The sequence below is a fragment of the Chiloscyllium plagiosum genome, unplaced genomic scaffold (assembly GCF_037043375.1).
Source record: "Chiloscyllium plagiosum isolate Xiang-an unplaced genomic scaffold, Cpla_swu_hap1 HiC_scaffold_20, whole genome shotgun sequence".
NCBI lineage: Eukaryota > Metazoa > Chordata > Chondrichthyes > Orectolobiformes > Hemiscylliidae > Chiloscyllium > Chiloscyllium plagiosum.
In genome coordinates, this window is record NW_028270158.1 from 66,103,074 (window position 1) to 66,120,450 (window position 17,377).

The 17,377-nt window shown below is 42.3% G+C and overlaps 1 protein-coding gene across 2 annotated transcripts in view; it reads right to left on the reverse strand.

Annotated features, from left to right (window-relative positions):
• The window catches only part of LOC122560470 (kinesin-like protein KIF19), a 332,615-nt gene that overhangs the window by 116,478 nt on the left and 198,760 nt on the right, over positions 1–17,377 (reverse strand). For both annotated transcript variants that reach the window (XM_087998033.1, XM_087998034.1), the window contains one exon: positions 2,985–3,186. In XM_087998033.1, coding sequence (XP_087854159.1) covers positions 2,985–3,186 — 202 coding nt within the window. The remainder of the gene's footprint in view (positions 1–2,984; positions 3,187–17,377) is intronic.

Below are 17,377 nucleotides of genomic sequence, written 5' to 3' on the forward strand. Positions count from 1 at the left end.
TATGATCCTGTTGGAATGCTCTCTGAAAATTTGCTTCCACCATCTTTTTAGACTGTGCAATTCAAATTTTAACAACCTGCTGTATGAAAATATTTCTCTTTACGTCACGTGGTTTTACCAATTATTTTAAGTATATGCTGTCCATCTAGTTTGCTAGTAGAAACAATCTTCCTCTACTTGGGAAAGCAAATCTTAGCAGGACTTATACACTTAATGGTAAGGTCCTAGGGAGTGTTGCTGAACAAAGAGACTTTGGAGCATAGGTTCATAGCTCCTTGAAAGCGGAGTTGCAGGTAGAAAGGATAGTGAAGATGGCGTTTGGTATACTTTCCCTTATTGGTCAGAATATTGAGTACAGGAGTTAGGAGGTCATGTTGCGGCTGTACGGGACATTGGTTAGGCCACTGTTGGAATATTGTATGCAATTCTGGTCTCCTTCCTATCGGAAAGATGTTGTGAAACTTGAAAGAGTTCAGAAAAGATTTAGAAGGATGTTGCCAGGGTTGGAGGATTTGAGCTATAGGGAGGGGCTGAACAAGCTGGGGCTGTTTTCCCTAGAGGGTCGGAGGCTGAGGGGTGACCTTTTAGAGGTTTACAAAATCATGAGGGGCATGGATAGGGTAAATAGGCAAAGTCTTTTCCCTGGGGTTGGGGAGAGCAGAACTAGAGGGCATAGGTTTCGGGCGAGAGGGGAAATATATAGAAGAGACCTACGGGGCAATTTTTTCACATAGAGGGTGGTACATGTATGGAATGAGCTGCCAGAGGAAGTGGTGGAGGCTGGTACAATTGCAACATTTAAGAGGTATTTGGACGGGGAAATGAATAGGAAGGGTTTGGAGGGATATGGGCCGGGTGCTGGCAGATGGGACTAGATTGGGTTGGGATATCTGGTCGGCATGGACGGGTTGGACCGAAGGGTCTGTTTCCATGCTGTACATCTCTAGGACTCTCTCAAAACTCCTGACAATTTATTGAATACCTTCTGATCTTCCAATAACTTTGTCTTTCTCAAAGGAGAACAGCCCCACCTCCTCAATTCTCTGTTCATAACTGAAGTGCCTCATCATTGATACCATCCTGGTAAACCCATGGTGCCCAGAATTGGAAACACTGCTCCAACTCGAGTCCAGCTAATGATTTGAAAGGTTTGGGTGTGACTTCCTTGTTTTGTCTTCAATGCTCCTTGTTTACAAAGCCAAGTATCTTATAGACGACCTGAACAACTTGCAATTGTACCTTCAAATATTTAGAGATGGGCAATAAAGTTTTAAAATATTGTGGCTATGCACTCTAAATTGTTTTGCTCTTGCACCTCCTCGACTTAGTATCATTTTGTCTTTTTCATTCATTCAAGGGCTGTGGGCATCACTGGCAGGGCCTGGATTTATTGCCTATTCCCAGTCACCCTTGAGAAGGTGGTGAGGAGCTGCCTTCTTGAAGCATTGCAGTTCTCTGGGTGTAGGGTACTGTTAGGGAAGGAGTTCCAGAAGCTTGACCAAGATTTTTTATTGAATGTTCTGATTTTGTTTATACTATTGTTATACACAAGGTCACAAGTATCTGCACTAAATTCTATCTGTCTATTTCACCAATCTCTCAATGTCCTCTTGATGCCTACTATACCATTCTTCCTTTACTATGTTGCAAACTTTTCCATAATTTGCAAACTTCAAAAATTGTCCTCCCTTTAACACTAAATGCTCCTATTTTCTGTAGGAGTCTATAACATAGTACTTTTTATGTCCATACTTAGTCTTCCAAATGCACTTTAAAAAGATCAGCATATTAGTTGTTACACTGAGGACTATATCTAGCTAAAACTTAGGAATGGGTTGAAAATTGGGGCTTGGGTCAAAAACAACAGAACTTCTTACAGGAATTTGTTATGGGGAGACCTGATGAATGTGCCCTTAGACTGGTCAGTGTAGGTGAGAAACCATACAAACTTTTTGTGGCTGAGCACTTGAAATGTCTCAACATTCAAATTATGGGCCAAATGCTGAAAACTGGGATTAGTGCAGTTAAATCAACACAGATTCAAAGAGCCAAATGGACTCTTCTATGCTTTATGACTCTTCTAGTTTTAGGGTAAAAGGGATCAAAGGCTATAGGGAGAAATCAGGAACAGGGCACTGCATCGGATGATCAGCCACGATCTTATTGAATGGTGGAGCAAGCTCAGAGAGTTGATGGTCCACTCCTATTTCCTGTGTTTCCATGTTTCTAACAGCGGTTGCAATTTGACTACATTGACTGTAAAACAACTTGACATTTGAGGTCATAAAAAGGTGATAGGTAAAGTTAGGTAATTCCCATTGCCTCTCAATGCAAATTAGTCGACTTCTCAGATGATTCCAATGCATTAGGGGCAGAAGCATCAAAAAGAAACAGCTGAGAAGTAGATGAACAAAACAAATATATCTGTAGACAAATGATAGGCAAAATTTAATGTTAGGCAGAGGAAAGAAGAAATGAGAGTAATTGACTGTTCTTTGTTTAATGCTTTTCACAGTTGCATGGTTAGAGTCAGGGTTAGAATAGTTTCCTTTCTTTTTGCAATACCAGCATCCGTTCAAGATAATCCATTTAAGTATTTTACTACCATGATGATCTTCAAGCTATAGTGTAATTAAAGTTTTTAAAACCACAGACTGACGGAACTTTCAACCCAATTCTCAAAAAAAATCACACAAATTTCAAGTTATTGACCTGCCTATGTTTCTTTCTCAACTGGAAATAATATCCCTTCTCTTCTAAAGAAACAATTACAGAGGGAGCAAATAAGCACAAAATATCTACAAGGCTAACTCTCACTTTTGGGAGAAAGTGAGGACTGCTGATGTTGGAGAGTCAGGATGAAGGGCTTAAGCCCACAACTTCGACTCTCCTGCTCCTAGGATGCTGCCTGACCTGCTGTACTTTCTCCAGCGCCACACTTTGACTCTAACTTTTCTCAGTTTTAGGTACTTTCCTCTCCTTACCTTGAGTGCTGCCGTTTTTCTTTGCTCAGTTTGGAGCATGCCAATTTCCTCTCGTGCCATAGCAACCTCCAGTGGTTCAGTCATATCCAGCTCATCTGCTGCTGCAACTTCCCTCTCATCATCATCTTCCTCTTTATCATCCTTCTCACTCCATTTCTCTTCCCACCACTTCCGAGCACGCTTTGCTTTTTCCCTTTCCCAACTTGAAATAAAACATGGACACACAGCAAAGACTGATCAGCATCTGAGAATGACTTTCCAGTAGAAATAAACCACATGAGAAACAGGCCACATTAAAAGGGATAATGTGTCAATCCACTAATCAATGCATTCTGGATGAGTACATGAAATTACCTAAAGACATTTTAAAATAAATCCCTGTCTTCTCTGTACTCACTACACTCTGATCAATTATACAACAGAATTCAGCAACTATCATTTAAAATAAGGTTTTTGTCCTTAACGAATATTGATTAATGTTTAGAATGATATTCAATCAATGGCAGTTGGCAATCCAAACTTTCTTCACCCAGAGCATGGCAAGCCTGTGAAACTTTCTGCCACAGAAAAAGTGTTTGAGGCCAAAATATTGAATGTTTTCAAGAACAAATTAGATATAGTTCTCAGGGTTAAAAGGATCAATGGAAGTGGAAACAGGGTAGTTAGCCATGATCACACCGAATGGCAGAACAAAGAGCCCAATAGCCAGCGCCTGCTCATAACTTTTATGTTTCTGTGGGTCCTGTGCCTACACACATTTTGTCAACTTTGGCCATCGTAATATTGTTGCTATAAAATGGAAAACCATATTTTACACAATGGAGTAAGCTATCAGGTCGGCAGATGACTGAATTAGCAAAATCACTGAACAAACATACTAAGTTTACAATATATTTTTACAGTAAAAGTGAAATCAACAGGAAGCAGACCAATTCACTAAGAAATATAATTTTGTCAATTCTATATAAAGTAGATAATGGACATGTCCTCTCCTGCTATTATCTAGGGTGTACTGATTCTGGAAGACCCAGAAGATTGTGGAGGTAAATATAATACATTGATGTAAACCGATTAATAATTCAGTTGGATGTTGTAGTCAATAAAGCTGTAGTGGGTCTTCGGGTCAGATTCTTTTCTGTACTAGGTAGGATTTGAGCGATTTATCAGCCTGTGGCAAAACTCCAAATATCCAACATCTGATGTTTATACATTAATTATGAAGCAGTTCCACAATCTGCTAAGACAGCTGCTAGTACACTGAATGTAATGATGTAATGCAGTTCAGATGTTAAGCTGCAATAAACTCAATTAGTCACATGAAAGATCAGACAGAGTTTTGCACTTTTCAGACACGAGTCAATTATGCTATTCAGCTGGATTAGGGTAATCTGTTGCTAGTATTTGGGCAGCAATGGTAGGCCCAGTGTTTGTTGCCCATTCCTGATTGCTCAGGCAGAGGTGATGGTGAGCCATCTTGATCTGCTCCAGATTACAGCTGGTGACAACCTTCTTGAGTACAGTTTTACCTCTACTCATCCAGCAAGAAGGGGATATAACATCACACTCTGGACTTATGCCTTGTAGATGATGGGCAGGGACTAGTGAGTTGTTCACTGTAGAATACCCAGATTTCATCTCCACAAGAACTGGGCAGTGGATGGATGCACCTGCAGCAGTCAGATTGGCGAGTATGAGGTCAAACATGTTTTTCCCTGTCGTTGGTTCTCTTACCACCTGCAGCCAACCCAGTCAGCAGCTGTCCTTCAGAATCCGTCCAGCTTGATCAGTAGTGATGCTGCTAATTCATTCTTTGTAATGTACATTGAAGTCCGCCACCCAGAATACATTTTGTTTTGCACCCCGAGTGCCTCTGCCAAGTGGTGTCCATCTTGCAGGAATACTGAAACATCAACTGATTGGATGTTAAGTTGTAATAGCAAGAGTTTTCCTTATCCATGTTTGACCTGGTGCCATGAATTCATGGGGTTCAGAGTCAATGTTGAGGACTCACAGGGCAATAATCTCCTCACTGTATTCCAACATGCCTCCACCTCTGAGGTGTCTATTCTGCCGGTAGGACAGGACATACCCCAGGAATGGAGATGGTGGTGTCTGGGTCTCTATGTGTAAGGAATGATTTTGAGAGTCCAACTATGTCAGGCTGTAGCTTGACTTGTCTGTGAGACACCTCTTCCAGTTTTTGCACTAGCTCCCAGGTGTTTTTGAGGAGGACTTTGAAGGGTCAGGCGGGGTGTGTTTGCCTTTGTCGTTTTTGTCATATCTGATACCCAGGTTGATCATCTTTGTTTAAACTTCATACCATTTTGACGCAATTGAGGGGTTTTTGTTGAGTTATTTCAGAGGGCAATTAAGAATCAACCACATTGCTGTGGGTCTGGAGGCAAATATTGACCACACGAGGTAAGGATAGCAGTTTCATTCCCGAAAAAGGGCATTAGTGAATGAGATGAATTTTAATGACAATCCACAGTGTTAGTGAGACAGCTATTACACAGCTTTTAATTCCAGATTTTCTTGAATTCAAATTTCACCATCTGCTGCAATGGGATTTGCACTCATGTTCCTGGGGAATAAGTCTATGGCTCTGGACATCCTAACAGTAATCACATATCATTTAAAAGTCCCGACTATATCTTTGAAAGATAACCTCACCAGAAGCAGCTCTGCCCAAAGCAACAATGTTGAAACAGGTTACTGGCTTAAATGTACAGAGGCACGTTTCGTTGAAACACTATCTGTTCAGGTGCATATACATCATTCTTTTTAACACTCCAGTGACAACACCAACCAGGTCAACAGGTTCATAACCTTTCTAGTAAATCACTCTGCCAGAAGCATGAAGGTGTTCAGATTGTATCAGCTATTTGAGAATTTTGCCAAAATTACAAAGTGCCATGTATGTGTTGTGTCATTTGCAGGGAGATGCAGTAACATCTTGTTGAAGACATCAGAACAATGAAGTTGGCATTGTGGTTCAGTGGTTAGCACTGCTGCCTTACACACTAGGGACCTGGGTTTGATCCCAGCCTTGGGCAACTGGCTATGTGGAGTTTGCATTTCTACCCATGTCTGTGTGGGTTTCCTCTGGGTGCTCCGGTTTACTCAGACAGTCCAAAGATGTGCAGGTTAGGTGAATTGACCATGCTAAATTACCCACAATGTTTAGGGATGGGTAGATTAGGTGCATTGGTCAGGGGTAAATGTAGAATGATAGGGGAATGGGTCTGGGTAGGTTACTCTTCAGAGGGTTGGCGTGAACTTGTTAGGCTACATGGCCTGTTTCCACACTGTAGGAATTCTATTCTAGGTCTATGAGATACATAAATCATGTGCGTGTGCAGCTGATGCTGTGCCCTGTGACATTAACCAACAACGTTTGGCTGAAAGGAACATATTATTCGATTCAATGGTCATTTAATCTCACAAAATGAGTGGCTTTCATTGGTGAGGATTTAAACGCATAGAACATAGAACAGTTTAACACAGTACAGGCAACATGGCTTCGATGTTGCGCCGACCTGTGAAACCAGCCTGAAGCCCATCTAACCTACACTATTCCATCCTCGTCCATATGCCTATGCAATGAACATTTAAATGTCCATAAAGTCAGCAAGCCTACAACTGTTGCAGGCAGTGTTTTCCACGCCCCTACTACTATCTGAGTAAAGAAACTACCTCAGACATCTATCATCCCTCAATTTGAAGCTATGCCCCTCATGCTAGCCATCACCATCTGAGCGAAGAGGTTCTCACTGTCCACTTGATCTGATTATCTTATATGTCTCAATTAAGTCACCTCTCAACCTTCTCTCTAACAAAAACAGCCTTAAATCCCTCAACCTTTCCCTGTAAGGCCTTCCCTCCATACCAGGCAAAATCCTAGTAAATCTCCTCTGAACCCTTTCCAAAGCTCCCACAACCTTCCTATAACGCGGTGTCCAGAACTGTACGCAATATTCCAAGTGCAGCTGCACCAGAGTTTTGCATAGCTGCAGCATGACCTCATGGTTCCAAAACTCAATCCCTCTACTAATAAAAGTTAACACACGGTATGCCTTCTTAACAACCCTATCAACCTGGGTGGTGGCATAGAGAGATCTATATACAGCTGTCTCTGCTCACTACCAATAATCTTACCATTTGCCTAGTACTTTGCATTCCTGTTACTCCTTCCAAAGTGAATCAGCTCACACTTTTCTACATTAAACTCCATTTGCCACCTCTCAGACAAGCTCTGCAGCTTACCTATGCTCCTGTAACCTACAACACCCTTCAGCACTATCCTCAACTGTACTAACCTGACTGTCATCTGCAAAGTTACTAAATCATCCTTCTACTCCCTCATCCAGGTCGCTTATAAAAATGACAGACAGCAGTGGACCCGAAACAGATCCTTGCTGTACATCACTAGTAACTGAACTCTAGGATGAACATTTCCCATCAACTACTACCCTCTGTCTTCTTTCAGCTAGCCAATTTCTGATCCAAACTGTTAAATTGCCCGCAGTCCCATGCCCCTTTTGTTTAGTGCCTCTTTTGGTCTACGATGTTGTGCAGCGCATTTATCTTAAATCGAAGATCAACCTAACTTACATACCTCTCAATTTACCACCATCCATTTGCTTGTCCAGCAGTCGCTTAAGTGTCCCTAATGGCTCTGACTCCATCACCACTGCTGGCAGTGCTTTCCATGCTCCCACCGCCCTCTGCGTTAAAAAAAACTACCTCTGACATCTCTCCTATACCTTCCTCCAATCGCCTTAAAATTATGACTCCTCATGACAGCCATTTCTGCCCAGGGGAAAAGTCTCCGGCGACCTATCTATGTCTCTCATTCCTTCTTCTCTCCAATGTGAAAAGCCTTAGCTCACTCACTCTCTCTTCATAAGAGATGTCCTCCAACCCAGCAGGATCCTGGTAAATCTCCTCTGCACTCACTCTTAAGCATCTACATCCTTCCTATAATGAGGAAACCAGAACTGGATACAATATTCCAGGTGTGGTCTAACCAGGGTTTTATAGAGCTGCAGTAAAACCTTGCGACTCTGAATCTCAATCTCCCTGTTGATGAAAGCCAAAACGCCATATGCCTTCTTAACAACCCTATCAACTTGATTGGAGACTTTGAGGGATCTATGTATATGGACCCCAAGATCCTGCTATTCCTCCACATTGCCAAGAATTCTGCCTTTGACCCTGTGTCCAGCATTCAAATTTGACCTTCCAAAATGAATCATTTTGCATTTATCTAGGTTGAATTCCATCTGCCACTTCTCAGCTCAGCTCTGCATCCTGTCAGCTGTTTTGTTGCAGCCTGTAACAGCTCTCGACACTATCTACAACACCACCAGCAAACTTACTAACCCACCCGGACATGTCTTCATCCAAGTCACGTATAAAAACCACAAAGAGCAGAGGCACAAAAACAGATCCCTGCGGGACACCACTGATCACCGAACTCCAGGCAGAATACTTTCCAACCACAAACACCCTCTGTCTTCTATAGGCCAGTCAATTCTGTATCCAGACAGCCAAATTTCCCTGTATCCCATACCTAACTTTCTGAATGAGCCTACATTGGGGAACCTCATCAAATGCCTTACTGAAATCCATATACATCCACATCCACAGCTCGACATTTGTCAACTTGTCTCGTCACATCCACAAAGAACTTAATAAGGCTTGAGAGGCATGACCTACCCTTCACAAAGCTACGCTATCTTTAACCAAACCATGTTTTTCCAAATAGTCATAAATCCTATCCCTCAATCCTTTTCAGTACCTTGCTTGCCACAGACGTAAGACTTACTGGTCAGTAATTCCCAGGGATTTCCCTATTCCCTTTCTTGAACAGAGGAACAATGTTCACCTCCCTCCAATCATCCAGTACTACTCCTGTGGAAAGCGAGGATGCAAAGATCATCGCCAGAGGCCCAGCAATCTCATTCCTCACTTCCCGTAGTAACCTTGAATATATCTGGTCCAGCCCTAGGGACTTATCTATCTAGATGCTTCCCAGAATTTCCAGCAGTTCCACCTTTCTTAACATCAATCCGTTGAAGTCTATTAACCTGGTCCATGGTGTTCTTACTATCAAAGTCCCTCTCTTTCATGAATACTGAAGCAAAAGCCTCATTTAGGGCCTCCCTTACCTCAAGACTCCAGGCACAATTTGCTTTCACTATCCCGGATTGACCCTACCCTCTCTCTGATCATTCTGTTATTCCTCACATAAGTGGAGAACGCCTTTGGGTTTTCCCTAATCCTTCCCACCAAGGCTTTTGCTTGCTCCCTCCAGGCTCTCCTCAGTCCATTTTTAAGTTCTTTCCTTGCTACCCTGTAATCCTCTAAAGCTATGCCCGATCCTTGCTTCCTCAACCTTAAGCAAGCTTCCTTCTTCCTCCTGACGAGAAGCTCCTCTTCTCTAGTCATCCAAGGCTCCTTCACCTTACCATTCCTTGCCTGTATCAGTGGGACAAAGTTATCCAACACTCGCAACAAGTGCTCCTCCACATTTCTGTTGTCCGTTTCCCATAAAACAGTTGTTCCCAATTTATACTTCACAGTTCTTGTTTGATAAGCAGTATAATTTCCACTCCCCAATTAAAAACCTTTCCATACTGTCTGTTCCTATCCCACTCCAGGCTATAGTAAAGGTGAGACAGTTGTGGTCACTGTCACCGAAATGCTCTCCCCCCAAAAGATCTGACACCTGGCCTGGAATGTTGATTAGCAGCAAATCCAATATGGCCTCCCTCTCCAGTCAGCCTATCTACATATTGAGTCAGAAATCCTTCCTGGACACACCTGACAAAAATCAGCTCCATCCAGACCATCTGCACTAGGGAGGGTCCAGTCAATATTGGGAGAAGTTGAGTCACCCATAACAACAACTCTGTTACATCAGCACCTTTCCAAGATCTGCTGTCCAATTTGTTCTTCCATCTAAATGCTGCTTTTTTTTGGGGGGGAGGCGTGGGGGAAAGAGAGGGAAAAGAGCAGGGTCTATAGAAAACAGGTGACCGCTCCTTTCTGGTTACTGACTTCCACCCATACTGACTCAGTAGACATATCCTCCTCAACAACCTCCTTTTCTGCAGCTGTGATGCACTCTAGTTAACAATGCTACTCCCCCTCCTCTTTTAATTCCCGCCCGTAGTTTTTAAAAGATCTAAACCCTGAAACATCCAGCAACCATTCCTGCCCCTGTGAAATCCATGTCTCCGTTATGGCCACAACATCATAGTTCCAAGTACTGACCAAAATATGTAAAAGTTTCAAGTCGAACCCTACTCATGATTTTTCCAGATGCCCCTCCCCGATCACTGAAGTTTATCCCCCCCACCCATGATCTCTCTCTCTCCCTTCTTTCCCTTGATACAAGCTGACAAGGCTGACATCAAGTCAGAGCCTCAAAGTGATTTGCTGCAACTGGTAAACAGTGTTCAAAAATGGCTTCCTTAAATTCAGCAAGACCGAAGGGAAATTCATAGAATCCTACAATGTTACGACATACAAGGGTATTCAGCCTGTCAAGGAGGCTTTATGGGTAAGAGTTAGGAATTAAAAAAGGAATAGTCACTCTAATAGGAGTGCATTATCGGCCCCCAAACAGTCAGCAGGCAACTGAGCAGATATGCCTTCAATTCACTGAGATGCATAAAAATAATGATTATATTAGAGGATGTCAACTACCTCAATATTAAATGGAGTAGTCACAGTACAAAAAGTGGGGAATTCTTGAAATGTTTTCAGAAGAGTTCTTTTTATATCAAAATTATCCTACAAGGGATGGTGAAATGCTCTATCTAATTCTGGGGAACAAAGCTGGACAGGTGTTCAAGGTGACAGTGGTTGCAGAGTTGGGGGGGGGGGGGTGGGTTGCATTTTAAGTTTGTTATTGAAACAGATAAAGTAATTTGCAAGAAAGGGTTTTGGATTGGGATAAAGCAAAGGCAGGATATAGCCAAAATAGACTGGAACAGCTACCTGAAGATAAATCCACAGCAGAACAGTGATGATAAGGTATTGGGGTATTGGGGAAATCTATGGTTAAAAGTCTCTATTTGCAATAATTTTTTGTCTTACAAGTTTGAAATGGCAGCTGTAGTCACAGTGGCTGCAAGAACATGAACACCAAGAACGCAGGCGCCTCTATATAACCTTGGAGATGTTCCTGTGTATGCTTTTTCCCAGTAATAGGACACGGCTGTTTCAATTTTAATCAATAGAACATTGTTAACTCCCTTGCTTTATCTGTTTTTTACTTATGAGAACAATGCCAGATGTAGTAACATTTAAGTCAATAGCTTTGTTTTGACTTATGTGAACAGCTTTAGATGTAGTTACATTTAAATCAATTGCTTTGCTTATCTATCTTTGACTTATGAGAACTCGAGAGGTAGTAACATTCAATCATGTTGGAATGAAAACAAAAGTGAATTAGTCACACACATGAAAAATATAAAATATATTGCTTTCATGTTAGAGATCAGAGGTCTGTTAATGGTCTGTTAATGATACATAGCTTGATTGCTACTCTGGGGTGTCGACCACCGATTGCCGAAGTAGAGAACAATAGTAGAACGTTTAAACAAGTACATCACAATTGTCTTTCCTCAGGAGAAGGGAGATGCAAGTACAGAATTCAAGAAGATGTGAGGCTGTGAGGTTCTTGAGCAGTTTGATACAGGAGGAATTGAAGGTTTTCACATACTTAAAAGTGGACAGACCTTCAGGTCCAGATGACTTGTCTCCTACAGAAACCTGGGATACAAGGAAGGAAATTACATGGGCCTTGACCCAAACTTTTAAATTGTCTCTGGCCAGCACATTGTATGACAGCTAATGTGGTCCCACATTACAAAAAGGGTGGTTGTGATAAACCAGGTAATGTAGACCAGTCAGTCTCACATCAGTGACAGGGAAACTTATGGAGAAAATTCTGAAGAAGATTAACTTTAATTTCGAGAAGCAAGGTTTAATCCAGAATAGTCTGCATGACTTTATCAGAGGGGGATCATGTCTAACAAGTTTGGTTGAATTTTGAAGTGATCAAGTGTTAGATGAGGGTAGTGTAGTTGATGCAGTTTATGTGAATTTCAGAAAGTAGATTTAATGTTTTGGCAGACAGACTCAGATGGCTGAAGGAACCGGATGGGGTTTTAAAATAATAATTGACAATGATTACATAGTTGCCATTCCACCCTCTTTACCCCCACCCCAAACATTGTTACAGAGTTCAAATTTCACCATCTGCTTTGGTGAGATTCAAACAAATGCCCCTGAAATGTTTGCTTTGGGGTTTCTGGATTATTGGCATTACCACCACACAAGAGAAGCAGAATCAATACGTCAGGTTACGGACTTTGTTAGAATATAGAGGTTCCTTACCTCTATGCCCCTAACATCAGTCTCACTTCCCTCAGTCCAGTATGATTCTTCTCATCCTGTTGCTGATGGTACAATTGAGCTGCTTTGATTCTGCTCATTCTTTCTATCAAATATTTCTGCTGTGAATTTTATCTGCCTCATGTCTGCTATTTCCATTATCCACTGTCCTCTTGAAATCTGTTGCTGCTTTCAACTTGCAGCCAACATTCACATGGTCTGAAAGTTTCAAAGCGGAAGTTTCAAAATCCACAAAGTCAAGTAATTTCTAGATATCAAAGTAGAATCTGGTGGTGTTCATGTTCTTTCAGCCACTGTGACTACAGCTGCCATTTCAAAGTACTGATGCTGGGGAATTCCACCCACTACCTCCTTCCAGTCTAAAAGAAGATAGTCTATGTTTCATCATCCTTCTGCCAATGTATATCCAATATGCTGCCGTGGTAAAAGAAGGTGTGGGGATGATTAGAGGCCAAAAAGGGCTTTGTGAATGTAGGCATAGGGCATTGCTGAGTTATTAAATGAATACTTTGCATCTCTTTCTCCTCAGGAAGGCGGTGCTAACCAGGTAATGGTAAAAAAAGTGTAATTCAGACACTGGAAGAGCTTAAAATTGATAATGAGGAACTACTGGATTGACTGTCTGTCCTTAAAATTGATCAGGAGCTGATAAGTAGTATCCAAGATGACACTGACCACAATTACTCAGTCTTGCTTAGACTCAGGTTTGTTGCTAGAAGATTGGAGAATTGCAAATGTTACACCTTTTTTAGAACATAGAACAATACAGCATAGAACAGGCCCTTCTGCCCTCAATATTGTGCCAACCTGTGAACTATTCTCAGCTGGTCCCCCTATCCCAAAATCATCCATGTGCTTATCTAAGGATTGTTTAAATCGCCCTAATATGGCTAAGTTAACTACATTAGCAGGCAGGGCATTCCACACCCTTACCACTCTCTGCGTAAAGAACCTGCCTCTGACATCTGTCTTAAATCTATCACCCCTCAATTTGTAGTTATGCCCCCTCGTACAAGCTGACGTCATCATCCTAGGAAAAAGACTTTCACTGTCTACCCTATCTAATCCTCTGATCATCTTGTATGTCTCGATCAAATCCCCTCTTTGCCGCCTTCTTGCCAATGAGAACAGACCCGAGTGTCTCAGCCTTTCCTCATAAGACCTTCCTCCCAGACCAGGCAACATCCTGGTAAATCTTCTCTGCACCTTTTCCAATGCTTCCACATCCTTCCCGAAATATGGCGAACAGAACTGTACATTATATTCCAAGTGTGGCCGCACTAGCGTTTTGTATAGTTGCAGCATGATATTGCGACTCCAGAACTCCATCCCTCTACCAATGAAACCTAACACACCATATGCTGCCTTAACAGCACTATCCACCTGGATGGCAACTTTCAGGCATCTATGTATTCGGATCGGCGCAACATAGAGGACCGAAGGGCCTATACTGCGCTGTATTCTTCTATGTTCTATGTATATGGACTCCAAGATCCCTCTGACATGCACACTACCAAGAATCTTTCCATTGACCCAGTACTCTGCCTTCCTGTTATTCTTCCCAAAGTGCATCACCTCACATTTAGCTGCATTGAACTCCATTTGCCACCTCTCAGCCCAATTCTGCAGTTTATCCAAGTCCCCCTGCAACCTGTAACATTCTTCCAAATTGTCCACTACTTCACCGACTTTAGTGTTGTCTGCAAGTTTACTAATCCATCTACCTATGCCTGTGTCTAAGTCATTTATAAAAATGACAAACAGCAGTCGTCCCAAAACAGATCCTTGTGGCACACCACTAGTAACCAGACTCCAGGCTGAATATTTTCAATCAACCACCACTTGTCGCCTTATTTCAGAATGCCGGTTTCTAATCCAAACTGCTAAATCACCCTCAATTCCATGCCCCTGCATTTTCTCCAACAGCCTACCATGTGGAACCTTATCAAAGGCTTTACTGAAGTCCATGTATACCACGTCAACTGCCCTTCCCTCATCTACATGCTTGGTCACCTTCTCAAAAAAACTCTGAGGTTTGTGAGACACGGCCTGCCCTTGACAAAACCATGTTGACTATCTGAAATCAAATTGTTGCTTGCTAGATGCTTATAAATCTTATAATCCTTTCCAAACCCTTTCTTACAATAGACGTAAGGCTCACTGGTCTATAATTACCTGGATCATCTCTATTGCCCTTCTTGAACAAGGGCATAACATTTGCAATCTTCCAGTCCTCTGGTACTAAACCTGTAGACAATGACGACTCAAATGTCAATGCCAAAGGCTCTGCTATCTCCTCCCCAACTTCCCAGAGAATCCTTGGATAAATCCCATTTGGCCCAGGGGACTTGTCTACTTTCACTCCTTCTAGAATTGATAACACTTGTTCGTAACTAACTTCAATCCTTTCTAGTCTAATATCTCATACCTCATTCTTCTCCTCTACAATAGTTTCCTTTTCCTGAGTGAAAATCGATGAGAAATGTTCGTTTAGCACCTCTCCAATCTCTACAGGGTCCACACACAACTTCCCATTTCTGTCTTTGATTGGCCCTATTCCTACCCTAATCATCATTTTATTCCTCATGTATCTATAGAAAGCTTTAGGGTTCTCCTTTATTCTATTTGCTAAAGACTGCTTGTGTCCTCTCTTTGCTCTTCTTAATTCTCTCTTTAAATACTTACTAGCTGATCTGTAACTCTCCATCACCTCATCTGAACCATCTTGCCTCATCAACACATAAGCCTCCTTCTTCTGCTTAACAAGAGATACAATTTCTGTTGTAATCCACAGTTCCCTTACCCTTTCACTTCCTCCCTGCCTTATAGGGAATTACCTATCAAGGACATGCAATGTCTGTTCCTTAAACCAGCGCCATATTTCCATTGTCTGCATCCCCTTCAGCTTGCTACCCCATTCTATGCAACCTAATTCGTGCCAAATTGCATTATAATTGCCCCTGCCCCATTGATAACTCTTGACCGTTGGCATGTACCTATCCCTTTCCATCGCTAAACTAAACGTAACTGAATTATGGTCACTCTCTCCAAAGTGCTCACCTACAACTAAATCAAACACCTGGCCTGGTTCATTAGCAAGGACCAGATCCAGTGTGGCCTCTCGTCTTGTTGGCCCTTCAACATACTGTGTGAGGAAACCCTCCTGTACACTTTCAACAAAAACTGATCCATCCGATATACTAGAATTATAGCATTTCCAGTCAATGTTGGGGAAGTTAATGTCCCCCGTAATGACCACCCTGTTCCTTTCACTCTTACCCAGAATAATTTTACTAATCCTCTCTTCCACCTCCCTGGAACTCTGTGGAGGCCTATTAAAAAACCCCAAGCAGTGTGACCTCTCCTCTCCTGTTTCTAACCTCAGCCCACACTACCTCAGTAGACGAGGCCTCATCAAAAGTTCTCTCAGCCACTGTTATATTATCCTTGACTAACAAGGCCATGCCTCCCCTCTTCTACCGCCTTGCCTGTTCTTAATCAAAGATCTAAACCCTGGAACCTGCAACATCCATTCCTCACCCTGCTCTATCCATGTCTCCAAAATGGCCGCAACAATTGAAGTCCCAGGTACCTATCCATGCTGCAAGCTCACCTACCTTAGTTTGATACTTCTGGTGTTGAAGGAGACACACTTCAAACCAGTTTGCTGTCTGCCAGCACATTCCTGTAACCCTGAAATCCTGTCCCTGTCCTTCTTACTCTCATCCATCTGTGCACTGCAACTACACCTCAGGTTCCCATTCCCCTGCTGAGCTAGTTTAAACCCACTCAAATAGCACCAGCAAATTTCCCACCAAGGATATTAGTACCCCTCTAGTTCAAGTGAAGACCGTCCTGTTTGTACAAGTCCCACCTTCCCCAGAATGAGCCCCAATTATCCAAGAACCTGAAACCCTCCCAACCGCACCATCCTTGCAACCACGTGTTCAGCTGATATCTCTCCCTATTCCTTGCCTCTCTATCATGTGGCAGGGGTAACAAACCAGAGATAACAACTCCTTGTTCTAGCTCTCAGCTTCCACCCTAGCTCCCCGAAATCCTGCCTTACATCCCTATCCCTCTCTTTCTTCAACTAGTTTGGAAAGATAAGCCCGGAAACAGTTGACCAATTAGTTTAACATCAGTGATGGGAAAACTTCTTGAAACAATAATTCAGGACAGAATTAATGGTCATTTGGGAAAATGCAAATTAAGGAAAATCAGCATTGGATTTTATTTAAATAACTTGCGAGTGACTTATGATGAGTAACAGAGAAGCTGGGTGAAGGTAATGCTGTTGAGGTGGTGTATGTGGACTTTCAGAAAACATTCGATACAGTGCCACAGAGAAGACTTGAACAAAATTCTATGATACGCAATGAAAGGGACTGTACATATTCAGTTAATTGAGTGAAAGGAAACAGTAGTGGTTAAAGATGCTTCCTGGACTGGAGCATGTTTATAGTGGAGTTCCTCAGGAGTTGTTGTTGGGTCCTTTGCTCTTGCTGATATGTAAGAATAGGACACACAAGTATATAGGGTGGTAAAGAAGGCGTATTGCATGCTTGCCTTTATTGGTCAGGGAATTGAGTACAAGAGTCAGGATGTAATGTTGCAGCTTTAAGAGACTTCGGTTGGGCCACGCCTAGTGTATTGCTTTCAATTCTGGTTACCACATGACAATGAAAGATTTGGAGGCTTTGGAGAGTTATCAGGATGATGCCTGAATTAGATGGTATGAGCTATAAGGAGAGGATAGAAACATGGGTTGTTTTCTCTGGAGCAGCAGAGGCTGAGGGGAGACTTGATGGAAGTCTATAAAATTAAGGTATGCATTAATAGGGTTGACGATTAGAATCTTTTACACCAGAGTTGAAATGTCTAATACTAGGGGTCATGCATTTAAGAGGAGAGGGGACAAGTTTTTTGCACACAGAGTGGTAGGAGTCTGGAATGCATTG